Source organism: Mus musculus, chromosome 16 (assembly GCF_000001635.26).
Source record: "Mus musculus strain C57BL/6J chromosome 16, GRCm38.p6 C57BL/6J".
Taxonomy (NCBI): domain Eukaryota; kingdom Metazoa; phylum Chordata; class Mammalia; order Rodentia; family Muridae; genus Mus; species Mus musculus.
In genome coordinates, this window is record NC_000082.6 from 38393046 (window position 1) to 38420635 (window position 27590).

Here is a 27590-nt window from a genome sequence, read left to right on the forward strand (position 1 = left end):
AGAGAAAGCTATGTGCCTGGACAGGATGCCCAGACCTACCGCTGTGTGCTACAAAATCACCTAGTGAGAAAGCTTTGCATGTCTTCTTTTCAGTCCACTAATTACATGTGTTGTTAATAAGGGATGTGTGTCACTGTGTGTGTGTCGGTGTGTGTCTCTCTGTACATCTGTGTGAGTGTGCAAGAGTGTGTGTGTCTCCCTCTCTGTACATCTGTGTGAGTGTGCCAGAGTGTGTGTGTGTGTGTGTGTGTGTGTGTGTGTGTGTGTGTGCTTTTTCAAGGATAGATCATCACAGCACACTGTGAAAGCCAGAGGAAGCCTTGAGGAAGCCTGCTCTCTCCTTTCACTGTGTGGGTCCCGGGAATTAAGCTCAGAGCATTAGGCCTGAGATCAAGTGCCTTTGCACACCCAGCCAGGCATCTTGCTAGTCTATGGATGAGTGTGATGGTTTGTTGGAGGAAGTGTGTCACTGTGGGGGTGGGCTTCCAGACCCTCCTCCTAGCAGCCTGAGGACAGTCTGCTCCTGGCTTCCTTTGGATAAAGATGTAGAACTCTCAGCTCCTCCTGCACCATGCCTGCCTAGATGCTGCTGTGCTTCCTGCCTTGATGATAATGGACTGAACCTCTGAACCTGTAAGCCAGCCCCAATGAAATGTTGTCTTCTATAAGTGTTGCCTTGGTCATGGTGTCTCTTCACAGCAATGGAAACCCTAAGACAATAAGTTTTGAAAACTTCTCTCATAAGCGGCTAATATTTGTTTTTAGGTTGAGAAAAAGTGGGCCCTGCAGCTCAGGGGCCAGCAGTTCACAGCATCTGCTCGGAATGTCAAACATGACTATGGTCTCATTGTATTTATTTCTAGGATTAGCCTAGGATAAGAGAAACTAGTTTCCCATTTACGGTAATGATCTAACATTTCTGATGGGACACACGATAACACGGAAGTACATTTCCACATTTCACGATGCGTTAAAACAAGATGACATTAGTGAAGAAACACAGGCCATATCCCAAAGATAATGCAAAGCCTAACTAGAGTAACAGCTTATGATATAATCCCTTTATCACAGAAGCATGCTACGATTTATCCAAACTTGGAAGAAAAGTCGCAAGCATAAGGGAAAACTAAGGAAGAAGGATGGCTAAGCAGTGTCTCCCAGGAGAGTCACTGTTCCCTGAGTCACAACCACAGGAACTTGAGCTCAATGAAGCCCAGGCTAGCTGAGGTCACTCCCAGGGAAACCCACAAGCTGCTGGGTGGTTACAAGAGGGTGTAAGAGAAGAGTGGCTTGAGATTTTAAAAGGGAAGGAAATTGCAAGCCTGCTTGCTGGAGATGACGTGGATTCTTCCCGTGTGACAATGTCCTGCAAGGCTAGGGCAGGCAGAGAATGGGGCTCGTGGGTGAGCGTCCAAATGGACATTGCGTTGACCATCCTGCGGCTTTCATTGCCACAGCTCAGAAGAGCTGGGCCCTGGCTACTGCGTTCTGCATGACCTCATACAAATGATGTAACCATACCCTACGGCTTACATCATTCTCCCTGCCTTTGTTACAGAGTGAACCAAAAGTCAACTCTCTTTAAAGCTCGTTTATGGGGGTATTTTTTAAAGCTAAGTTTAAAAAGTGAACCATCTAGGAGGGAAAGTTATGAGGTGAACCTAGGACCCATCCTTCTGTACCCTGCTCTATGCCCTGGACCTCTACGAACCAAGTTGGTTTTTTTCCTCCTCTGGCTTCTGCTGGGGTAACTCAGTGTTCTGAACAAGAAGAGGGGAGGGAAGTGAAGTAGAATAGCCTGTGTGGCTGCCCTCTTGCCTGTGTCTGTGTCTGTGTCTGTGTCCATGTGGAAGGGGAGATGGGTGGGATTGGATGTATGATGTGAAATTCACAAAGAGCCAGTAAAACATTATTTTAAATATGTAAACGCTGAGCTCTTTGTCCATGCCTGCCCTGCTGTTGCCATTTTCCCAGCTCTGACAGTCATGGGCTCCATCCCTCTGCAACCTTGAGCCCCAATTTAAATGCTTTCTTTTATAGGTTGCCTTGGTCATAGTGTTTTTTGTCACAACAATAGAAAAACTAACAAGAACAAGATGGTGCGCAGGAGGAATATTTCATACTAGTATGGTTTGGACAACTTTCTTCAAAGTGTCTCTGTATTAAAGGCTTTGTCACAAAGAGGCCACATGGGGAGTGTGCTAGTGTCTTGTGACATCTTGAGAGGATTCATGCAAATATCTACTCACCCTGAATAGGGAACCAGCAACTGACCATAGCAACAATTCCACAAAAGTCTAACCTGGCTAACCAATGAGTTCACTGAGGCTACAGGGTCACAAGAAAGAGCTTACTTACAGAAGCAGGAAACCCTCACAGGCAGCTGCATTTCCAAGAAGCTGGTCCCAGCCTGGGTAGAGACACACAAAAACTGCATTCCTGGAGCTCTCTGAACCCGGGGGCCGCTCTGACAGAACTCTTCTACACATGTCCTTCCTCATTCTATGTTTTGAGGTGAGGTCTTGTGAATCCTCTAAGTGACATCTTTCCAGGTCTGGGGGCCCTTGTTTACTTCCTGATTCTCACGAGCGAGCCTCTTTCTTCCTCCAGGAGGAAAAACGTTCAATTCAGAGGAAATTGCCACACAACACTTGCCCCCTTCTTCCAGCTCCTGTATTCTCTCTGTCCTCTCTTCTGTGATGCACCGTAAGGCTGTGTGTGTGATACAGATATTCAGTCACTCTCCTCCATCCTGGCTGAGTGTCGTGTCTAAATACTACAGCAGCGGTCACTTTGTCCTGGGAGCTTGGCAGGTTATAAGTGTCTGTGATATACTTTATACACATTATAAAAATGAACATTTTCTTCCAGGACTAACTATAGTCGGCAGCAATAGCAATCCTCTGTAAATCACTTTTTACATTTTTAAACATTTATTTTCTTAATTACTGTGTGTGTGTGTGTGCATGTTACCTAGTCATCTCAGTGGCCCTGTAAATAATAGTGTATCTGTCTGTGTGTCTGTGTGTTGAGTATAGTAGAATTACATTTCAACAAAACAACCAAAATGATTCAGATATTCCATGGCAGTTTATTTAAAAAATTTCTCTGCGTACATTTCTATTAAATCCTAAGTATAGATGCTTAAGGGTGTGAGGTAATCACAGTTGTGTCGAAATAGAGAAGCTAAAAGGGCATTTATGTAAAGCGTTAGATGTTGGTGACGGAGATCAAGGTCTGTAACATGAGTCATCTGTCCCCTCCACAGTAACTGCTTACAGGGAAAACCACCAAGAATTTGGCCTTCCCCTTTAGTAGAAATGGGGTGAAATACGGCTCTCACAAACAGCTCTTGGCACACTGCCCTCGGAAAACTGCGGCCACTGCCTCCTGCATAGGCTCGGGCTACACGCAGGCTATTTTCAGGTCCTGGAAAGCAGGCACGCCTGCTTGCAGACGCACTGGCTCAGGTATGCAGACCGTCTTCTTGCTGTGTGAACAACACACGTATTGTTGCAGAACAACGAGAGGCAGGTTCTTGGTCATCAGGAGAAAGAGCTAGAAGTTGTATGTCTTTTCTTTCCTGTGCCCCATGTCTAGTGAAAGGAGTCTACGTTTTCCTACTACATAATCTATTCCTGTTCTCTGTGTGCCAATAGTAAGGTGGTGAGGCTACTCACTGGAATGCCCACTCGAGGCAGAGGAAAGAGTCTAGATCCGCACCCAAGATGCCAATGACACATTTGAAGGAGAGGCCACAGAGGGAGAAATACACTGTGATAAATATTCTGATAAAACTGCAACTAAAACCAAATGCATCAAGCAGATGCAAACGCTTCATGTATGGAGGTATTAAGTTAAATACCAGGAGGAGAATTAAAGACCAGCTTCTCCAGCTTCCTCCCTAAAACCTTCAACTCCACCAGGCAGTGGTGGCGCACGTCTTTAGTTCCAGCACTTGGGAGGCAGAGGCAGGCAGATTTCTGAGTTTAAGGCCAACCTGGTCTACAGAGTGAGTTCCAGGACAGCCAGGGCTATACAGAGAAACCCTGTCTCGAAAAACAAAACAAAAAAAACAAAAACAAAACAAAACAAACAAACAAACAAAAAAAAACCCTTCAATTCAGTATGACCCTATAGAAGATTGGGGAGAACTCGGGGTCCCAGTGGATTCCTCACCTAAGACAGTTATCACTTTATTGAGGTTGAATTCCATCAAGCAACACCCCGAAGATCCAGAGCTGTGCTTGGTGGTGTTGCAGGGGTGCTTAGGGGGTGGGTTCTGTGACTCACCTGTCATTGACCGGCAGAGGGGCAGTACAGAAAGTCCCAACAACAGGAGTTCTGTCTTTTCTCCAAACCCGGCTAGAAACTTGGAACTTGAGCTTCACTTGGTTTATCTGGCACTGTGGGTTAGGATGAGCCATGACCCCTCTCCCTTCCAGTTGCTGTTTAGGTCTGAAAGGCAAAGGGAGAGAGGATGAGCCGGCACCGGTCTGTGCTTCACTGGCCTGTGAACTAAGGGGCTTTGCAGGCAAACCTTGTTAGCTGTCAAGTACAGAGGCACGGGCACCTTAAAAAACGAGACGCAGCGTTTTTGAATCCTCACTGGCCCCCTGCGCACAGGCCAACAGTTTTGAATGTGACCCAGAAAATACGTGTTTATTCTTTTTTTTATTATTAATTTTTTTTTAATTTTTTTATTAGGCATTTTCCTCATTTACATTTCCAATGCTATCCCAAAAGTCCCCCATACCCCCCCCCACTCCCCTACCCACTTACTCCCACTTCTTGTCTCTGGCATTCCCCTGTACTGAGGCATATAAAGTTTGCAAGACCAATGGGTCTCTCTTTCCACTGATGGCCTACTAGGCCATCTTCTGATACATATGCAGCTAGAGACAGGAGCTCTGGGGGTACTGGTTAGTTCATATTGTTGTTCCACCTATAGGGTTGCAGATACCTTTAGCTCCTTGGGTACTTTCTCTAGCTTCTCCATTGGGGGCCCTGTGATCCATCCAATAGCTGACTGTGAGCATCCACTTCTGTGTTTGCTAGGCCCCTGCCTAGTCTCACAAGAGACAGCTATATAGGGTCCTTTCAGCAAAATCTTGCTTGTGTATGCAATGGTGTCAGCTTTTGGAGGCTGATTATGGGATGGATCCCTATTCTTTTTCATTATTGGAAAGTCAATAAACATTTTTATTTAAGGGACTTCCCGTGTGAGTCTTTCACCGTACACCAAGATTACTCAAGTTCAAGATTTCTGAAACAGCTCTTTCCCAAAGAAAAATGCTTAATCCAGCTGTGCCGCGAGAGGAACAGGTTGCCTGGGGCCTGGGTAGTGGACTGTGTGTCCTTCAATTCTGATCTCTGAGACAGTGGGGGACTCTGGGAAGGAGGGAGAGGGCAAGGTTCAGATGCCTCTCCACACCACAGCAGGTTGGGTCCTGATTCATCGCCAGCCCCACCCCCTTTTTCTCTCCAGTTTTACAGAGCGGTGGTGTCTTTGTGGTGTATTTTTCTCATCCAGAGGCAGGCATACAGATTGTTGCCTCATTTTGCAGAAAGACTTTGTTCAGGTAAAGAAAAGCTGCCCCTGCTTGGAAACGTTTTATAATATGTCAGAGAAAATTAGGATTCAAGAAACTGCTTTTATCCAAGACCTTACAAATTATAAGGGATATGAAAGTTGCTTTGAGTGAGTGGCTTGGCTTGGGTAAATTGTCCACCTAAAAGGAAAACTTGATACCGGGCGTGGTGGCACGTGCCTTTAATCCCAGCACTTGGGAGGCAGAGGCAGGCGAATTTCTGAGTTCGAGGCCAGCCTGGTCTACAGAGTGAGTTCCAGAACAGCCAGGGCTGCAGAGAAACTCTGTCTCGAAAAAAAGGAAAAAAGGAAAACTTGGGTTTTTACAAAATAATAGAAAGTAGGGGCAAAACATACTTCTCCCTGGCACTTATCCTTCTAATTTCTAATTTTTTAATTAAAAAAAAAAATTAGCCAGTGGCGCACACCTTTAATCCCAGCACTTGGGAGGCAGAGGCAGGCAGATTTCTGGATTCAAGGCCAGCCTGGTCTACAGAGTGAGTTCCAGGACAGCCAGCTATACAGAGAAACTCTGTCTCAAAAAAAAAAAAAAAAGAGAGAGAGAGATGGTTAGAGTTAATGCATTCAGTGTCCTTCTTCAAGAGTCACGTGTCTTCCTTTGGGCATGAAGGCTAACCACCTATGAGAGGCCCACTGAGAGGCTCAGAGAACCTCAGCTTCGGCTTGCTCCAAGTCTCCAGTGACTGGTGGGCGGGAACAGTGGTTTTACCCATACAGAAGGCCTAGTGTGTCAGGGCCAAGGTCTCCATTAGTATCTGTTCATCTACCAACTGACTAGAGAAACAAAGGAAAGCCCTTCCTGTAGCAACACAACTTTAAACAAATAACTATGGAAAGTCCTCAGCATTCTAGTCCACCACAGTCCCCAAGCCACCGCTGTGGGCACCTGCAAATCCATGACCCGGAGGGGCCAGTATCTGCAGACAGAGCACAGTCCAGTGGCAGGATGTAGGGGAGCTCAAGGGGAATGACCTCTTTCGGGAGGGATTTGTTTTCCCTCACAGCACAGTTCAGCAGGGCAGCCTGAGAACACACCCTCCCACCCCCAGGCGATGTGGTCACTCTCCTTTTGAACACGCCCAAAGGCTCAGCAAGCTGCTCTCCAGCCAGAAACCATATTGTCTAATTTGTCCTTCCAAGCCTGATTTATCTCTCCAGCCTTCTCTTGTCCTACATCCCACACCTTGGCTTTGTCTTGCTGGCACACCTCTGTGTTCTTTTTGCCAATTCTTTGATCCCCTTGTCGCATCCTCAGATCCACTTAGGCGCTCTCTCTGCGCCTCAGTGCAGTGGACCGGGAAATGTTCAGAGAGGCGCACACAGCTCTTTCCCCTATTTGCGTTCAGTGTTGTTTTTTTCTTTTTTGTTTTCCCTCCTGCAGACCTTTGTTTGCGACTACTCTGTCAGCAGATTTGGCAAGAGCTGTCTGAAGGAAGCGGGCACTGGCCCGTGAGGGACTCTGGGTTGGGCAGGGCTTGTGAAGGGGCTACACTTCCTGTGGGGGTTCTGACTCCTCCCCAGCAGCCTCTGCGGTAAGCTCTGCCTTCCCTCCCCTTCGCCTCCCATCTCCCGCAGCTTTTCCAGTGCGGTTGTGATTAGTATGCTCTGCCAAGACCCCTTTGGGGTCTCTCCTGCATCAGCTCTATTTTCCTCACTGGTCCCTAACAGAACCAGTGTTTACATATCTGATTAGGTGGTTTAGCTGCTGGCTAGTAATTGCTTTTTAAAGAAACAGACCCACCTTGTCCCTGACTCCCCCAGCCCCACCCCGCTCTCTTGCCCCAAACCTGGTCCCACCAGTTCCCCAGAGCCAAGTCTGCCCCAAAGAAATGGAAATGATCAGCTATGATCCGACAAACTTGAAGCAGCCCCCATCTGGCCCTAACCTTCTTCTATGGACCAGCTCCTAAGGCCCTGGTCACCCCTGTAGGTGGATGGTGGCTGAGGCTCTCCTTCCTAATACAATTCTGCTGGACCCCAGAGCAGTTTCCTACTGAGAACTAATCGCCTCTGGTGCTGCCCAGTAGCCTTGCTTGCTAGCATCTGAATACACTGTGCTTAAGGTGGTACTGATCCCAAACCTACAACTCTTATCTGGGAGTAGATCTGTAGTGGGCACTGTCCCCAGCTTGGTGGGCTAGGCCCAGCAATCACACTGTGTCTGACCTGGAACATACACATACATGAAAGAGAGGCTTAGCCATAGGACACTTACGTACATGGTGATCTTGACCGAGGACGTTACGTTGTTGCTAAGAAACGTGACCTCGATGCTGGTATCCTTTTTTCTCTTCTCCTTCAAATAAAACTCCACAAGGCTGTGGTGCACTAGGAAACCAAAGAACAGCAAAGGCATGGCAGGTAGCACAGGGGTCCAGGGGCCAAGAGTGACCAGGTGGCACAGGGGCCAAGTGTGAAAGCCCCAAAGAGCAGCAGCCTGCCTGGGATTCTCTACCTCCAAGGCACTGGCTTGTTATCTCGGCACAGATTGCTTGTTATCTCAGGTCCTCCGCGTTTTTCAAGTGTAAACAGGACTAATAGTTATCCATTGGCCGGAGCAAGGACAGTGCCCTCGCCTAGGGGATGCTCAGAAAGTGTGAGTTTTTATTATTGCAAGAGTAGTTCTCTCCTCTCTGTTTGGTGACCTTATTGTGAGGGAACATTTATAAAATCACACTTAAAATTTACTTAGTGTGCATGTGCCATGTGGTGCACATGGAGACCAGACAACAACTTGTGGTAATTGGTTCTTCTCTTCCTCCATCTGGGAGTAAACTTGGGTCATCAGATCTGGGAATAGTCATGTTTACCCACCAACCCACCTTGATGGCGGAGATGTACTCTTAAGAATATCAAGGAGGATTCAGCATCTACTGCTATTGTTTGAATGCCTTTGGTCCAGCAAAAGTCACATTTAACCTTTACCCCTGGGGAGATGGTTAAGTGCTTGATGAGAAGGCACAAGGACCTGAACCTGGATCCCCAGCACCTGTGTAAGAAGCTGGGCGTGGCAGCACGTGCCTGAAACTCCACTGCTTGGGGGGGGGGGGGGGGAGAGAGGAGACAGGCCAGACCTCAGATCTTGCTGGTGTGCTAAGCTAGTCAAATAGGATTAGTGAGCGCTCCCATGGTGTTCCTGAGTAGATCAGTACCTTAAAAGTGACAGAAGGGCCTAGCTAGGGACTTTTTGGTCCTTCCGTCTTCGATTGGGTAAAAACCTATGACAGTAACAAGATGCCATCAGAAAGCAAAGAGAACAGCCCTCAGACACCAAATATCGGCACCTTGCCCTTTGGCTTTCTGGTCTCCAGAAGACTGAGAAAATAAAGACTTCTGTTCTTTGTAAATTACCCAGTCATCGCTTCTTGGCCTTTTGGCTAAGATCAAGTGTAGTAAATTACCCAGTCCTACATTTTATTATAACAGCATAAACAGACAAGGACATATACTAAATAAGCAACTCATTTAACAAAAAGCGGTATCCCTTTCCCCTTCTCCATATACAGGAGCTTAGCTGGCTGGCCGTTACATTGAGCCTCCCTTGAGCAGTATAGATGCTAGGGCTCTCAACAACAGTATTACCAACATAGAAGCATAGACTAGGTGAACATCTTAGCTCATGGTGACATGAAGTAGTAAGGACTGGCTGACTGTCTGATAAGGGAGGGTAGGTAAGGAAGGATTACAGTGTTACTAACACATTCTCTCTCTCTCTCTCTCTCTCTCTCTCTCTCTCTCTCTCCCCACCCCCCCCACCCCCGTCAGGGATACTTGGTAGCATTTTGCAGTCACTTTGGTCTCTAATGTTTCTCCCTTGGCTCCATTCATGATGGGAACATAGTTAGAGATGTAATCCTTTATTCCCCCGTCTCTGTGTTTCTCATCTGACTGTTGGGGAAATAACCAATGGTTGCAGATACTAAAGCCTAGGTTAGAGGAGTGGTGTGAGCCATCCAAGCCCACCAGGCTTAGTAACAGCCTCATTGGCAAGCACCAACACATTCAAAAACTCATGAGACAAAAGAGCCTGCCATCCCCTCCAAAGAGAAAAACAATCCGGTGTGACACATTTCCTGTCTGTTACTACTAAAGGGTGTTATGGTGAGAAGTTTTCATTGAATCCCAGGTGTGGGCTATGGGGCTACTTCAGACTGTCCACAGCAGCCGCCTGTGATTTTCCTCGTGCTCTAGCAGGGGTGTGATTTTGTCAGCTCAAACAGACAAAGACATATACTAAATAAGCAACTCATATAACAAGACGCAGTATCCCTTTCCCCTTCTCCATATACAGCGTTGGGAGCTTAGCTGGCTGGAATTTTGTGCAATTTTGTGATGTTTGGAATTCTGGGAATTTTTCACAGGGTATATAAATGCTAGGGCCCTGAGAGTCAGGGTGGGTTGCTGGTTGCTGTTGCTCATGTTTTGTTAAGTAGTCATGTGCAAAGAAGAAACAAGAAGAAATTAGATATCCTGACGGCGAAGATCAAACTTGCTCTAAGGAACTCTATGCCTTCTCTAACCAACAGGAAGTAGTCTAATAATAACGTTGTCCCCTTTCCTTTCTAACCTTTTTTTTCTTTACTATCTAGAGTTAGAGGGCTGAAAGGGTGGAAGAAAGAAGAACCTACAAAGAAGTAAAAGACCAGTTACAGGGTGTGAACTGTTTTGGGCTGGGCAAGGTTCCTGAACTAGGATGGATATTGTGATGTAGCGAAAACTTAGGTGAGTTTGAAAGCCAGCCCTGGCTAGTTAGATAGGACAGGCTTGGTTGGCCTAAGGAAAGGATGGTACCCTGCATCTATCCTTATAAGGAAAGGCTCATAGTATGAAAGCAAACAGGTGTTCAGGCTGGCTGGTTTCCTGTGTCCTTCTGTGGTGTTTGAACGGACAAGAAGTGTTTCTGGGGCATACGGGAGAGGTTTTGAAACAAACATGAAATTGGAAATGGTATGCCTTCGACTCTGCCTTAGCAGGAACCTCAAAAAGCTCATAACCCCCAATATTCCCCAGGCTCCCACACCCCAGTGTGGTCTTAGCTGCACAGACAGAGCCTGCTCAGGTTGCTGCCAGCTTGCCCTGACTGGAAGGAGAAGCCACGTCATCTGGTGTCAGAAGCATTGCTTTCACCACTACACACCACAGCCTTCCTGCCTGCTCTGGAGGGCCACTGCTGTGAAGAGAGTGACAAGAAGGAACAAGGAACGGAGTGCCGTGCCGAGGCATAGGTGGTATGGAAATGAGTCAGAAGACCTGATGTCGAAGCCTGATTTCCTCACCAGTTTGTGTGCCTCAGCTAGCGTCTCTCAGAACCTCGATTCATGAAAATTCCACCATGGGTTGAGACTACTTTGTTCCTTAGAGGTGGCCATATCCACAAAGCTCTACACACTTGTATCTAGATCTGAAGTCGCCTTTCTTCTTCTTCTTCCTCTTCTTCTTCTTCTTCCTCTTCTTCTTCTTCTTCTTCTTCTTCGTTTTTTTGGGTTTTGGGGTTTTTTTTGTTTGTTTGTTTTTTTCAAGACAGGGTTTCTCTGTGTAGCCCTGGTTGTCCTGGAACTCACTCTGTAGACCAGGCTGGCCTTGAACTCGGAAATCCGCCTGCCTCTGCCTCCCAAGTGCTGGGATTAAAGGTGTTTGCCACCACTGCTCGGCTGTGAAGCCTTCTTTCTAAGGGAACGAAATAATTAGGTACTGGGTTTTGAGTCACCACACCTCTGACTTCCTCTATCCTATTTTATCCTCACAATTGAATCTGGCATATGAGCGCCGTCATGGTTCCCATGCTCCACAGGAGGATATTGGGTTTCAGAAAGGCAAAGTAACCTGCTCCTAATCTTCCAGATGCTTCTCAACTTGAAGATAGAGAAGCTGAGATTCAAAGTCAGGTCTGTCCAAACTCTGAGCACAAAATCACATTACACTGGGGACTTTCCAGTTAATGGAAGGCAGTAGCCACAAGATAACTCTACTAAAGCCACATAAGCAAGTGAGAAAATCAGCTCAAATTAAAGTGACTGTATAATTTATCATCCAAGTTAGCATAGTTTTGTTCTGCGTGCATCATAGAGCAGACAGGAGGGCCCAAGACCATGAACACCAACCAGGAAATAGAGTCGCTCTCCTGGAGTTGTAAAGACTATGGGAAGGGCACTGGTTTAGCGGCTAAAGACTCAAGACTAATTTTTATTTGTGTTTTGTATCTTTTGTAATCATTGGCATCTTAGCTTCAAAGGGACGTTGGGAGAAGTATCCATGAACAGCTGGATTGTGACTACAAAGGAGAAGGTGGTAGAGGTCCTGAATTCCTCAAGGATTCTGATCTAGGAGGCTCGGCTACGGTGGGAGGTGTGTGGTGTGGGTACGAGTGGGTGCCCCTGAGAAAAGCTGCTTAGGGCACACACTCCTCTCTCTCTTTCTCTCTCTCTCTCTCTCTCTCTCTCTCTCTCTCTCTCTCTCACACACACACACACACACACACAAACACACTTTGAGGCAGGGTTTCTCTATATATCCCTGGATGTTTTGAAACTCACTCTGTAGACCAGGCTAGCCTCAAACTCAGAGATTCACCTGCTTCTGCCTCCTGAGTGCTGGGATTAAAGATGTGTGCCACCACGTCCAGCCGAGCGCACATTTCAATGGGGAGAGAAAGAAGGGTGCGCATGCCAGCAGAGGGGGGCTCTTGAGTCCCCACTGTAATGGTGCTGCTTCGATTCACTCTCACTGTTCTGGTTCTGCCTGAGACTACCTCCCAGGAAATCTCTGCAAACCCATCACTCCCTGTCTGGGCTCCCGCACTGGGCTAGATGCATTCCTCCCGGGAACCATGAACAGCTCCAGCATCCAGCTAGCACAGCTAGGTCTTTTCCTCCCTACTCACCACAGTACGGGGCACTGGATGTAGTCAGGAGATAAACCTTCACTTCCTTGGGGAGCGGCTCAATCATGACACCACCTCGTTCCACCAGTCCTGGATATAAAGAAGCAAAGACGGCATCGTTTTCAGAAGTCCATTTCTAGGACCCAGAGTCCCCAGTCAGGTGTGGACTCACTTATGCACCCCATGTTCCACAGATCCTCGACTGCACACAAGCTCTGTCTCATGCTTTGTGATGGGTCCCAAGAGCCAAGCAAAACAACAGCAAAACAAAAAAAAACAAACAAACAAAAAAAAACCCCAAACAAACAACAAAACAAAACAAAAAGTCCAGTGGAGTGAAAACAGGAAAGTCAGCAGGAAGGACATACTTCAGATCAATCCACAAATTCATTAGTTCTCATTTTAAATGTGTTTGTTTGTTTGTTTGTTTGTTTGTTTGTTTAGCTGGGGTCTGGGGGAACCAGGAGAATTTGCATGTTACAACACACACGTGGAAGTCAGAAAGCAAGTCAGAAAGCTCGTAGTAGGTAGCCAATTCTCTCATTCTACCAGTTGGATCCTGAGGATGGAACAAATGGTTTTCTGGCTTGGTGGCAAGAGCCTGACTGCTGGCCCATTTCCCCTGCCCTCGTTTGGCTAATTTTTGGTAGATACCTGTAAGAGACTCGTTTTGTGTCTAGCTTTGTGTCTAACTTGCAAACCAATTCATATCCCAGTTGCTTCAACAGCACCTGTATCCTGTTAGTGGGGCCACAGCGAAGTGAGTGTTTGTCCTGAAGACTCAAAGATGACTGCTGGGTGGACTGTGCTCAGGGTGAAGTCAGAGCTAGGACAAGGACCCGCTGGGTGAAGAACCTTGGCTAACACACTTGGAAGGGTGTGTAGGTATTGTCTCTGAGGTTCAGTGTGAGGAAGAGCAGAGGGAGAGGTTGGGCAGGCAGTGGAAAGTAGCTGTTACCAACCACTTGACCCATCCATCACCTCTGAAGGGAAGCCAGACACTTATCTGTGGAAGAGGAGACCATGCCCGTGTGTGTTGTTACAGGACACTCTGCCTTTCCCATTTTGTCAGGCTAATACCATGTCACCGTAGGAACAATGGCAACCTGCTGTATCCCGAGTGGCATTTAGGGATGGTAGGGAATGCAGAACTGTGGAACCAAAAGAGAGCTTTTTTTTCCACCCCCTGCGGTTTTCCCCTTTCGATACCAGATACCATGGATTCCACAGATGAGTAGAGGCCCAATCCCTCAGCTTCTGTAGAGTCCTTTCCTCAGACTGGCTGCGGCCACATAGAGACATACATGACCTGCCCAACAATTAGTCACCTCTTAGCCACCTCCCCTATCCCAGATGATGTCATTTGGCCACCATAACCTCCCACTTCTAAAGAGGAAGTACGCGCAGCTCTGGGAAATCCCTCCCAGGTGCACATAGCCAGCAAGCATGCCAGCAGGGAGCATATACGCTGAGCATATGAGCTGAGCACCTCATGAGTTAATTTCCTCTTCCCAGATGCATAGACTCTTGACCCTAGGTTAAAGGTGCTCTGACAATGTGATTGTCTAAACAAGAAGTGCACCATCACAGCACCCGCTGATGTGCCAACATGATAGGGAAAATCCCACAACCGCCCCCCACCCCCACCCCCACCAGATAAAGAGCTACAGGCCATTGATGGCTGCAGAGAATCAGTCTTCCCTAAGGAGGAGCCCCTTAGAGGTTATCTGATCCCAAGTGGACAGCCTTAAACGTTAAATAAGAGCAGCACTAATGGGCTTGTGTGTGTGTGTGTGTGTGTGTGTGTATGCTTGACAATAATTGTAGAAGAGGAGGAGGCATTGGAGAAGGGAGAGGAAGGGATAAAGATGGTGTAAATGTGGCACTCATATTCGAAATGCTAGAAAGATTCAAACTTAAGATTATAAAATTTAAAACTATTTTAAAAAAACAAAAGAGGTGACAAATGGTTCATGCTAGAACTCCCCCAAATTGCCAAGGTTAGCAGAAGGAAGCCGAGGTTAGCCAAGGTTAGCCGAGGGAGTGAGGTCTTACCAATCCTCGGACAGGAGAGCAGGAAAGGGTTAAAGCAATCCAGACAGTCTCCTGCGAGGAAGGCCTTGTAGCTGGCACAGGGGAAGGCCATCAGTGGGCAGGTGTTCTCCAGGGCACTGATGTAGAGGTGTACTGCCCTCATGTGATCACAGATCAAGTAATTGTAACCTGAGAGGGGACAAAATCTACATCACAATTGGGGACTAGACCAGGGGAAACTCCCTCGCTGCTGCTTACTCTTAAGTCTTCTGAGTTTTGTACCACAGAGGGCTATGAATAGCCACGCTGTCCCCTGGGCGACACTTTGAAGTATTAACAGACCTGCCTACCTCAAACTCTCTTTCCCTTTTAATTTTCCTGAGCTATGGAAGCTTAGCCTGTCAAGAAAATGGCTTGATTTGAGATTGATTCTTATGTGATCAGAAAAAAAAAAGAAGCATACAAAATAAGGGGGTACCACCTCTACATCTGAGAGACTTGTGTCTTATCTATCTTCTTCACCACCACCCACAAAACAGTTTCTCACCCAGCAAAGAGACAGTCCAGAGCAGTGGTTCTCAGCCTCTCTAATGCTGCAACCCTTTCAGACAGTTCCTCACGATGTGGTGACCCCCCCCCCCAACCATATAATTACTTTTGTTGCTACTTCATAACTGTACTTCATTCACTACCATGATGAGCCATAATGTAAATAGCTGTGTTTTGCCATGGTCTTAGGCAACACTGTGAAAGGATTGTTTGACCCTCAAAGGGGTCTCGATCCACAGGTTGAGAACCTCTGTTCGTGATTGGTCTTTTAAATCAAGCATGCAGTACCTCACTAGCCCAATCACTCATCTAAAGAACTTTCCGATTACTCCAATTGATTTGATTGTGCTCATTTATTTTTTTAAAAGTTGCAACCACTCATGTGCATGCCACACACACACACACACACACACACACACACACACACACACACACACACACACACACACACACACACACACACACGCGCGCGCGCGCGCTGCAGCCCAATTAAGAGTTAAAAGGAGTAAGCCACCTGCAGGGTCTCAGGGTCTTTTGACTTCCCCTGTACAAGACTCTCTCTTGGCCTGCCAGGTAAGGATAAACAGTTCATTCTCTTCTTCCTATGGTCAGGTGTCCCCTACTGCAGTTCCTCTTTTAGCATCAACAAGGAACTGGGGCAGCTGGTCTCTGTCCCTGTTTCTCAAACTACATTGTGAAAAAATGAAAAGTATAGGAAGAAAATGCCACTAAGAGTTTCTACAACCATTGAAACCAAACCATTCCTCCTGACCAGGAGTGCAGAAATGCAATTAAAGATTTCTAAAAAGCATATTTGGAAAAACCAGTAAATCAGGCAGAAAAAAAAAATAGTACTTGTTTGTTAAAAGTGTCAGAAGAATTCTTAAAATGGAGCCAGGTGTGATGGTGCACAGCTGGAATCCCAGTACTCAGATGGCTGAGGCAGGAGGAGAGTTCAGAGTTTGAGGTCAGCTTGGGCTACAGCATGAGATATGGCCTTAGAAGCAAACAAAACAAAAATCCTTAAAATACTAAGAATTTGATAAAACAAGAGAATAATACAAATGCCCAGAAATCAACATTTAATATTTCTAAATGAAATGCCAATATAGTCATTTTAGTCATAAAAAGACTAGAAGGATGAGCAATCGTTGGTGCTTAGCTTTTGACAGATCTAGTATTATTTAAAACTGATAGTAACTCTACTTGTTACTTAAGTATTAAGTATTTAAGTTCATTTATAATTTAAAATATGCGTTAAATCTTTCAAAAAGAGAACTCCAGAGGAATGTATTTAGGAGAGAATGCGTTAAAAATATCTTTCCGATAGTTTTGGAACTAGTATGTGCTAAGACCCTGTAAAACATAGGAGGGCATGCGTCATCAGGACGACCCTGTGTGGCCCACACTGGCTGAGATGTGGGTAATCTCATTTTATAGAGCAGGGACATACTAACTCTCCCTGACTTGCTGACCTGCGTGAAAGAAGGCAGGGCATCCAGGCTGGTCTTGGCCTCCATTGACAAAGTAGTCCACATGTCCAACAGGAATCCGGATACCCAAATCTGAAAGAGGCAGAGCCCTGTTAACCTCTTCAGGAATATACTTCCCCAGTCCCACATCAGAGTGGTTGGGAGTCGGTGTCCTCGTTCCAAACAGAGGGCTGGGAAGCCACACAAGGCAAACCACACTGAGAAGAAGCACACTAGGAGCAGTTTATAGGATACTCGGACTTGACCAATAGAATCAAGTAATTCTTCCTTTTCTGTTACACTTGAACCGTGTGGTTCTCGTTCCTGTTCCTAGAACATGTCAGGCACTCACCCACATCCAGGCCTTACTTTGTCCATCTTCTCTAGCCAGAATCTTCTAGATCCTGCCAAGGCTGATCCATTCTCCTCCACTGAGACCTGCCTACTATACAGATGCTCGCCAATAACCCTTTTGAAGCAACCCCCTCTGAGGTGACCCTCTATCAATATGCTTTCTTACACAACATGTGATAGTCACACGCATGTGATAATAACAATCTGTAATCTGGCCTGTCTCCTTGAATGAAGCCTTTGGCATTGCTCTGGTTTTGTCTGTCTATTTGGTTGGGTTTTTTTGTTTTGTTTTGTTTTGTTTTTGTTTTGTTTTGTTTTTGTTTTTTTTCTGGTGGATCTCTGACACCCACTACAACACATCTGACTCACAATGAGTGACTAATAAATCGTTACTGAATGAACAAATAAACAGATACCTACCTACATATTCCTGTTCATTGCTGAGTTCTTAGGCCTGGCTTCCTAGCTCAGTGAAGATCAACCAGATAAGCAGAATCATTAGTTTGTCTCATTAAAGAAGCAGCTCCAACTTCAAAAAGCCCAGGGGGCCAATGTCAGGTAACGATGAATCAAACATGACATAGATTTGTTGGAGATGGGAGAGTTCTACTTCATTTTTAAAATTGGTTTTGTAAGGAAAACAATGGTTCTTTTTTTTTAATCACAATGAAATACACATAGCAAAAGTTACCATCTTAATCTTTAAGAAGACAACTAGTGCCTTTAAGTGTCATTACTGATTGTCTACATTTATAGTGAGAAGCCATTGTCCCACCTTTATTGCCTAAATATTGCTATTCTGAACTAAAGCTGTATATTAGGCACGAACTCCTCATTTCTCCTCCCTCATTCTCCGTTAACCACCGTTGTGTTTCTGTCTCCGTAGATGTGACTCTTAAGTAAAGGACCCACCTTACTCATGAGCAAGACAAACTGTTGTAGCACAGCCAGGCTTATGGAACCTTGGTATGTATCTGTGCAGTGACGGTAGGGACAGGGGTTGGACAATACCACTGCGTGGGCTTTGTCTTAGTCGGGGTTTCTATTCCTGCACAAACATCATGACCAAGAAGCAGTTGGGGAAGTGCCTCCATGAGATCCAGCTGTGGGGCATTTTCTCAATTAGTGATCAAGGGGGGAGGTCCCCTTGTGGGTGGTACCATCTCTGGGCTGGTATTCTTGGGTTCTATAAGAAAGCAAGCTGAGCAAGCCAGTAAGGAACACCCCTCCATGCCTCTGCATCAGCTCCTGCTTCCTGACCTGCTTGAGTTCCAGTCCTGTCATCCTTTGGTGATCAATAGTAATGTGGAAAGTGTAAGCTGAATAAACCCTTTCCTTCCCCCAACTGCTTCTTGGTCATGATGTTTGTGCAGGAATAGAAACCCTGACTAAGACAGGAGTCTTCCAGTTGCGTGCCTTGTGAGCTTTGGAAGCTAGAAGAATGCTTTAGACCTACACAGGGCTGAGCCACAGGTATCTCTCTCCCTTGAAATATAAGCCTTTTTGGTCTAGAACAGATATTGTTTCTCTTGTTGCAGTAACACTGAGCACAGTGCCTGGTACACACTATGGGGACATTTTATTTCCAGTAGACATAAGGATGATTGCCCACCTCCTTTCCCAGATGGTCAGAAAGACAAGGTAGAGTGAAAGTTAAAGTGACCTATCCTGTGTGGGTCACTATTGGAAGGGAGATTCTCTCTCTTGATGTAGGCTTGTCCCCTGGGAAAAAGGAAAGTCCAGACTGGCCTGTGTGCCCAGGGAGTGGAATGTCCCTGTCTCCATCCTCAGGGGACAGGTGCACACAAATTAAAAAAGTAGCATGACTTTCCCATATGTTATGCAGACAGCAACGCCCCTCAGCACAAGGTTTGATGTTGAATCGGAAAGATTATCAAACAGTTTTGGTTCATGAGTGAGAGTCCTCCGGCCCACTGGTAGCTTAAAATAAAACTACTAGTCTCAGTAGTGGTCACAGTAACGATGATAGCCAAAGAACAATCTCAGAGCTGGAAGAGACTTTCAAAATCATTCTGATACATTCTTTACTGTATAACAGAAGCTCTGCCAGGAGCAGGGGCTAGCATCATAGCCTTTACCTATGTGCCTCCCTCATCCCAGACACATCACCCCAGCTCACTGTCCGTGTCTGTGTGGATGGCTTCTACAAACAGGGCGTCTCCAGCATCCAAGCGTTCCTCCAGGCTGGCTCTGGTGTACTCTGGTCCAGCAGGATCCAGACCTGTAAGAACAGACTACTCTCAGGATCCTCGTCCCTCTCAACTCCCAGAAACACCAAGGACACACACTGTGCCTTCCCCAGCAATCCCTCCAGTTCAGCTCAGAGCATCATCTAACCAGGACCAAGGATTGGAAGAACCAGCCCAGAACCACTTTAATCCAGGAAACCTCATGGTCTATTGTCCATTGTGGTACTCTCTCAATGGCTCGGTTTTCTGCTTCTAAAATGAACGTAACAATACCATCGATTTGGCAAAAACAATGCTAATAGGTGTCACCCCAGAGGGCCTCTTGGGAGGAGTCTGTGAGGCATGATTCTAACTTGTCCAACTGAAGAACTAAGAGTGTAGGGTAACCTATAACAGGTTACCAGGTGTCTTAGTCAGGGTTTCTATTCCTGCACAAACATCATGACCAAGAAGCAAGTTGGGGAGGAAAGGGTTTATTTGGCTTACACTTCCATGCTGCTGTTCATCACCAAAGGAAGTCAGGACTGGAACTCAAGCAGGTCAGGGAGCAGGAGCTGATGCAGAGGCCATGGAGGGATGTTCTTTACTGGCTTGCCTCACCTGGCTTGCTCAGCCTGCTCTCTTATAAAACCCAAGACTACCAGCCCAGAGATGGTCCCACCCACAAGGGGGCCTTTCCCCCTTGATCACTAATTGAGAAAATGCCTTACAGTTGGATCTCATGGAGGCATTTCCTCAACTGAAGCTCCTTTCTCTGTGGTAACTCCAGCTGTGCCAAGTTGACACAAAACTAGCCAGTATAATTGATCCCTTGTCAACTTGACACACAAAAAACATCACTAGTAAGCCTCAACCCTTACAATCTTATTCATCCCCAAGATCTAAATAACTTTAAAAGTCCCACAGCCTTTACATATTCTTAAAATTTCAATTTCTTTAAAATATCCATCTTTTTAAAATCCAAAGTCTTTTTACAATTAAAAGTCTCTTAACTGTGGGCTCCACTAAAACAGTTTCTTCCTTCAAGAGGGAAAATATCAGGGCACAATCACAATCAAAAGCAAAAGTCAATCTCCAACTGTCCAATGTCTGGGATCCAACTCACGATCTTCTGGGCTCCTCCAAGGGCTTCGGTCATTTCTCCAGCCATGCCCTTTGTAGCACACGCATCATCCTCTAGGCTCCAGATGCCTGTACTCCACTGCTGCTGCTGCTCTTGGTGGTCATCTCATGGTACTGGCATCTCCAAAACACTGCATGACCCCTTCAGTCTTGGGCCTTCAATTGCAACTGAGGCTGCACCTTCACCAATGGCCTTCCATGGCCTCTCACAGTGCCGAGCCTCAGCTGCTTTGCGTGACCCCTTCATGCCTTCAAAACCAGTACCACCTGGGTGACCCTTACATATTACCAAGTCCTGCTGCAGCAGGAGTACAACCTTGGCCATCTCTGGAACACAGCCTCTTTGTGCTTTCAGAAAACACTTCCCAGAAGATGTCACCTCAATGATGCTGGTCTCTTCTTAATCACCGCTAATTTCTTAGCTCCAGCTAACCAGCATCAATAGTCTCAGTAATGCAAAGTTTTTGCTTTGGTAGTTCTGGTATCTTGTTAATCACAGCTGATTCTTCACCCCAGCTAACCAGAACTACAGAATCTTCACATTCAAAACAGCAATGGCCCTGAAAAGAGTCTTTAATTTTCCCTCTGAAATTTCACAAACCAGACCTCCATCTTCTGCAGTGTTCTCAACATTATCTTCCAAGCTCCTACACAACATCTGACAGAGCTCTTAACAACGGATGGATCTTCAAGCCCAAAGTTCCAAAGTCCTTCCACAGTCCTCCCCAAAACATGGTCAGATTGTCACAGGAATACCCCACTCTGCTGGTACCAATTTGTCTTAGTCAGGGTTTCTATTCCTGCACAAACATCATGACCAAGAAGCAAGTTGGGGAGGAAAGGGTTTATTTGGCTTACACTTCCATGCTGCTGTTCATCACCAAAGGAAGTCAGGACTGGAACTCAAGCAGGTCAGGGAGCAGGAGCTGATGCAGAGGCCATGGAGGGATGTTCTTTACTGGCTTGCCTCACCTGGCTTGCTCAGCCTGCTCTCTTATAAAACCCAAGACTACCAGCCCAGAGATGGTCCCACCCACAAGGGGCCTTTCCCCCTTGATCACTAATTGAGAAAATGCCTTACAGTTGGATCTCATGGAGGCATTTCCTCAACTGAAGCTCCTTTCTCTGTGATAACTCCAGCTGTGTCAAGTTGACACAAAACTAGCCAGTACACCAGGCAACCCCCACCCTTACTGACTGAGACAGAAGACTAAAACATGACCCCTGTCTTTGCAGCTATTTAACACACTGGGGGTGATTTCCACACCAAATCCCAATCACAGCTCATTATAGTAGAAATGTGTGTCCTGAGGTTTGGAAACAAATACACGGGCTCTTATCTCAGACACTGGAGATGGCAGAGGAATGACACTATTTTATGCAAACAATGGATCATTTTATGACTCAGTCATAAGGATGTGGAGTCTCTGGAGCAATATCTCTCTCTGTCTCTAATCACTGAGAGGAAACATAGAGAGGTATCTTTTTTACCTGTGATCTGTCCCAACTGGCCTTTGTAGAAATGTCCCACCATGCCTCCAACATGAGCCCCCAGACTGACACCAATGATGTGGATTGAGGACTCTGACACGCCCAGCTCCTGGAATAGACAATAGATTCCACTAGGGTCACAGTGGCTTTCTTGAGACTTCTAAAAACCAAAGGCCTTGGGCACTGCACACCTACCCACATGCTTCAGATCAAGGGCAGGCCTCCCATCCATCACTGTTTTTCTTTTTGAGCTCTGCAACTTTTTGAGCTCTGCCCCCCCTCCCGCCCCCGCCCAGTTCCCTTACATCAGATTATTCAATGATTACATCATTCCTTAGGAAGATTACTAAATTATGCACAGTCAGCATTCCTTATTTTTGTGCAATACCATGTCTTGTGACTTGGGGGCCCCTCGGAGGTTCAGTGCCTCTCAGCTCCCTAAGAATCCGGCTCTGCTTGTGCCCTGGATCCCAAGGGCAAATCGTTTTATGTCAGGCTGCCCTTTTCTGTACACATGGCCAAAACGAACCCAAACCTTCCAGAACCTACCAAAAGTTTGCTGAGGAAACGGGAGATCTCCAGGCTCAGCTTGACCACATTCTCCACTGCTGAGTAGTACACGCCCGTAGAACCATAAACCCAGTCCACCGCGATTACATTAGCATCCGCAGCCCGCAGGACAGCGCTGATAAACTTGTCGATCCAAGAAGGCTTTGTTCCGAGCGCCCTATTCATGAATCAAAATACAGGGGAGGAAAATGACTTGCCAAACTGATAGCAATTGATAGAAACCTCAGTTAGTCCCTAAGCCGGAGAAGTCAAAACTAAGGACAGCCAGTCATACAGTGCCTTGAGGAGAGAGAGGAACATCCTTCCAGATGTGGAACCAGCACACGTGGAGCTTTCCAGCATCCGCACATGTAAATTATCTGAAAGGGCCTCTCGTTGCATGTACAACTCACAACACATAGCAGATTCCAGCCACACCTACCTTCACACTGCCTCTTTGTGCAAAGCTCTGCAGGCTGTCTGCATGCTCTGTCTCTATGCTGTTTGAGAGACAACTCTGTTCCTTAGAGTTAAAAATACATGGCCTTCATTCTCATTTTAAAGTATAGGTTCTGCCCTTGAGGAGGTTTTTATTCATATGCCCTTTTATTCATTCACAACACAGTTTACCGAGTACCTCTGGGCCTAAGGGGTAGGCTGGGTGATTTCCAAGATGTAAAGTCCTTCTAGAGCCTACGGTATGATACTTTTCTAGGAAGATAATGATGGAAATTTTCCAGGAAGCTTTCTTAACAGTGTGGAAAGACCTTCTAGCTCCCTGTCGTGGGACAGTGCGAGCATGCTAACAAGGAGACAGGAGGACAGACTAGGCATTTGCTCTGGAAAGTGGTTTAATAGAAGGGCTGCCTGATGAACACTCTGGCTCCATCAGCTTTCCCTGGGCTGGAGGTACACACTCTGCCTGGGATAGTGGCTGAATATAAGACTTGCTAGAGAAAGGTGTTGGGAAAAAGAATAAAGAAAGTCAATTAAGGGAACATGTGACTGGGCCTCTGGAGCAGAAAGGGGCCAGATGTGAAGTTGTGGGGGCACCTCTCCAATTGGTACCCCAATTCTATATGCCCTCCAGTCACTCTGGCCCTCTATTCTCAAAAACTTTTTCTATTTTCGGCCTTGTCAGTGGGCTTTTGGGGAAAAAGATGTTTGAAGGAAAGGGTAGTGATTGAGTTGTGGTAGGGTATCAGAAATCACAGAGCTGTCCGGCTTCTGAGAAATGCTAACCTCTGGGTAAGATGGAGGTAGCATCATAAACAAAAATTTCTCAAGTCGTTAAATCATGGGGAAAAAAAAATGAAGGAAAAAAAGAGGAAATAAAACCCTGGGCAAAAAAGTACCTGTTGTTATCCCCATGTGTCTGCGTAAAACCTGTGACCTCATTGTCCCAAATGAATCATGCTGTACAGCCACACTCTGGGGATAACAGTACGGTAGGTACAGGTTTTTGCCCAAGAACCTATAAGCCTATCCCTCCACCTTCCATTTTAATCCAGATATGGAAACTGGAGTGGCTTGTCCAGGGTCATAAAGACAGGGCAGAGGCTTACTGTCTGTGCCAGGAAGAGTGAGGAACGGCATGTGCAGGGTTTCCATGAGGCTCCTTCAAGGACAAGAGCAGTGATGGGCAGTAAACCCGTGCCTCTTCATCTCCCCGTCATCTCCCCACGCACTATGGTCTCTCTGGGTCTTAGCTGAGAAGATCCTACGGGTTGCTTAGCTCTCACCTGAATCCATGAATAATTACTTTGGTTCCCAGACTGGCATTGAACTCAGAGCTCCGGATGTCACTGCCTTCTTCTACTAGCTGCCCACAGCTGGGGTCCGAGGGGGTAAAGAGGAGAAACTGCACCTTGAGGTTGGTGCCTCGGAGGAGGTTGGCACTCTGAAAGTCCGTGCACTTGGGTTGGGTGGTAGGGGGTACGTTCCCTGGAGGAAACAACACAAGACAAGAATATTCAGTATGAGGTCAACATCTTTTAGAAGGATGATGTCCTGGAAGGGATAAATGAGCAGGAGCTGTAAGCCTGGGATGTGGTGCAAGTCAGCCAGCTCAGCGATTAATCACTTATTTGTAAAAAGTTGCATCAGTTCTGTAAGCCGAAATCTGTGCTTAATTTTCATGCCTAACAATGAAATACCAGAGAAGAATAGGAATATTGTTCAGATCAAGAAAGTTAAAGACCATGGTGAAAATGGCTGTTGTGGGGCCGAGTGAAGTTACCCCATATTCTTGTCAACTCGACTGGATTTGGAACCTCCTAGGAGACATGTTTTCTCGGTGTGACTGAACTGAAGGTGTTTTCAGAGAGGCTTTGCTGAGGAGGAAGGAACCAGGCCAAATGTGGGTAACACCATCCCACAGACCAGCATCCTGGACCAACTAATGAGGGGAAACAGGGAAAGCCAGATGAGCACCACTGTTCACCTCGCTCTACTTCCTGACTGGATGCAATGTGACCACAGCCACCATGTGACTGCACCTAATGTCCCACTGCTGTGCCTTCCCATCACAATGCATCGCATCACTTTTAAGCCCTATTAAGTCATATTCTCACAGTGATGAGAAAAGTAGCTAAGACATGCCTCTCCCCCAACGTTGTACACTTCAAAGTCCTATTTGCCCATGCCTTTTTACAATGATAGTTAAATTACAATGAGACTTTAATACAGTGTGATTGGTGTCCTTATGAAAGGAGAAATTTTGACAGAAACAGAAGAAAGGTGAGGCAAACTGGCACAAGAAGAAATCAAAGGGAGAAGACTGGGGCCAAGTCCCTCATGAACCTCAGAAGAAACCTACCCTGTCTGACACTGTGAGAAGTCTTCACAAACCACACCTACTTAAAGCATTTTTCAGTATACTCCTTAGGTAAAATATACTCCAATGTTCCGGATATTTTTAGCCAAAACCAAAGGACTTTTGACAGCATCAAAGAGAAAAGACGCAACCTAAAATTCTTCCCTTCCTCAAGGGAGCATACGGCTCATATCATTTGAGCTTGTATCCCTGAGTCTACCTCAGTGATGAGGAGCTGTGGTCCCTAGCTCCCAAAACTTCTCACAGGGACAGACTGGAGTAGGGACAAGATGCATTCTGACCCAACACATGGCACTGTGGCAGTCTCCCAGAATGACTGCCATGAAGCAAAGATCACAGACATGTCTTTATGGAGACCCTTTCTCTAATGATGACAGCACCTTTAGATTCTATCTTGGCTATATGCTATCAGAAGTAACTGTGACATACACACATAGCACAAGTGTGGACCTAGGATGCCCTGGGGTGTGGAACTATTTTAGTGGATCTTAGGAACCCGACCATAGAGAATCTTCCACATAGCATCACCATATTGATGAGTCTGAGCCCCAGCCTCTGATGTAGTTCTTCCAGATAGCCTTGTTCTTGACGCTCCTGGGACCAAGCCCATTCTCAGTACAGCAACCTTGTCGATCTACACTTTTCTCTCCCACAGTATCTCCTACTGTGGGAGAGAAAGATGTCTGTCTATTCTACTTCATTTGCCTTTCATAGCCTTTGCCATTGATTAATTTTCTTTTTAAAAAACACTTCCTTTCCACATGCCATTTTGTTTTTATTAGTACTGAAGATTGGCCTTAGGGAGTGAAGTAGTCTACTACTGAGCTAGAGCCCCAGCCCTAATATTTTTTAAAGATAGGATCTTCTACCAGGATTCCACATTAGCCTCAAACCCATGAGTTTGCTGCGTCTGCTTCCTGAATACTAGGATAAAGATGTGTGTCACTACATTTGGCAGAACTAAATCCTCTCAAATAAGCATAACATGTCCCCTCAGTGAGTGCTGTGGCTTAAGTATAACTTGAGTATAATCCCCTCCAAATCTATTATGACCCCAATATGGCAGTATTGAGAGGCACAATGGGCCTTTAAGAAATGGAGCCCACCCATGTGTGGTAGCACACGCATTTAATTCCACCCCTTAGGAAGCAGACAGAGGATTATGATCTTGGGGCCAGCCTGAGCTAAATAATAAAACCCTAGTTCAAGAAACAAAGGACTGGGAAGGTAACTCAGTGGTGGGGGACTTGTAAAAGGCCTAACTTTTGATCTGCTGGACTTGGGGGGTGGGCAGGAACCACATGAGACCTAATGAGGTTTCATGGATCCTCACTGGACGTGTACCCCAGAATTACAATGAGCTGACTGTAGGACCTCAGACTCTTTCTTTAACTCTTTCTATACTTGGCCCAATAATGACATAATTTTTTCCCCCTAGACAGGGTTTTTCTGTGTAGCCCTGGCTGTCCTGGAACTCACTCTGTAGACCCGGCTATCCTCAAACTCAGAGATCTGCCTGCCTCTGCCTGTGCTGGGATTAAAGGTGTACACCACCACTGCCCGGTGACATTTTTCTCCAATATATGCTTCCCTTATAATATCCCATTAAGAAAAGACCAACCCATTGGGGCTGCTTGGTCTTGGACTTGCACTTCCAAAACCAAAAGAACTTGAACCAAGTAACACTCTTCTTTTAAAGTTCTTTGTGTCAGGTATTTTGTAGTATAAATATAAAACTGACTAACACAGAAAAGCCCCCAAACCACCAAAGGATCAATATCACTCAGACAGCATTATCTAAATAAATGTCGAAATTAGAAGCTAACAACAAAATGTGAAGTGGAAATTTCTAGTTTATTTGGAGACTCGGTTGTATTACATGATGTTTTTCCTGTCTTATGCGAGGATTTTTTTTTTTTTTTTTTTTTTTTTGGCTGAAACAAACATGTGAGCAGATGTTTTTGCTGAAGCAGACACATGGGAAGATATTTTGCTGAGAACATACATGTGTTTTTCTGAAAGCTGCCTGGAAAAGGGGCATGTGATATTTTATTGGAGCAGATGCTTGAGAGGACACGTGATGTTTGGAAAGGGTTTAATTATGACCCAAAAGACAGTGGATGATTCTGTCATTGGTTCACCTTGCCATTCTTTGCTGGTCTATAGGCTTTGCAGATGGTGCTGTGGCATTGGTTTGCCGTGCCTTCTTCATTAATCATCATTTGTCATGACTTCGTGTAGAGAAACTCACCAAAGAACTTCTGGTGGTGTTCTGGCGACTTCTTGTCGCGGCCACACTCAATCCAATTGGAACTGCCATTGCTGATTCATGAATGGTGTTTGCAAGTGGATTGGGCTACTGCTGCTGATTTGTGTGACCTGCACTTCTGATATCCTGACTATGAAGACTGGAATAGCCCCAAAGAACTATTTCTACACAGGTCTACAGCCTCCTTTGCCCTATAAACCTTTCTTTCCCATT

General features: G+C 46.0%; 1 protein-coding gene across 4 annotated transcripts in view; it reads right to left on the reverse strand.

Moving 5' to 3' along the window:
* Nucleotides 1–3071: 3071 nt before the first annotated feature.
* Pla1a (phospholipase A1 member A) overlaps nucleotides 3072–27590 on the reverse strand; it is a 37075-nt gene continuing 12556 nt past the window's right edge. For 3 of the 4 annotated variants that reach the window (XM_006522771.1, XM_006522772.1, NM_134102.4), the window contains 10 exons: nucleotides 24015–24216; nucleotides 22273–22450; nucleotides 21724–21832; nucleotides 19041–19142; nucleotides 16550–16639; nucleotides 14547–14714; nucleotides 12492–12581; nucleotides 7831–7939; nucleotides 4294–4458; nucleotides 3072–3490 (listed from right to left, as the gene is read on the reverse strand). In XM_006522771.1, coding sequence (XP_006522834.1) covers nucleotides 3406–3490; nucleotides 4294–4458; nucleotides 7831–7939; nucleotides 12492–12581; nucleotides 14547–14714; nucleotides 16550–16639; nucleotides 19041–19142; nucleotides 21724–21832; nucleotides 22273–22450; nucleotides 24015–24216 — 1298 coding nt within the window. In that variant the 3' untranslated portion in view covers nucleotides 3072–3405. Of the gene's footprint in view, nucleotides 3491–4293; nucleotides 4459–7826; nucleotides 7940–12491; nucleotides 12582–14546; nucleotides 14715–16549; nucleotides 16640–19040; nucleotides 19143–21723; nucleotides 21833–22272; nucleotides 22451–24014; nucleotides 24217–27590 lie in introns of those variants that run through there. The other variant, XM_006522774.2, reaches the window with a different exon arrangement.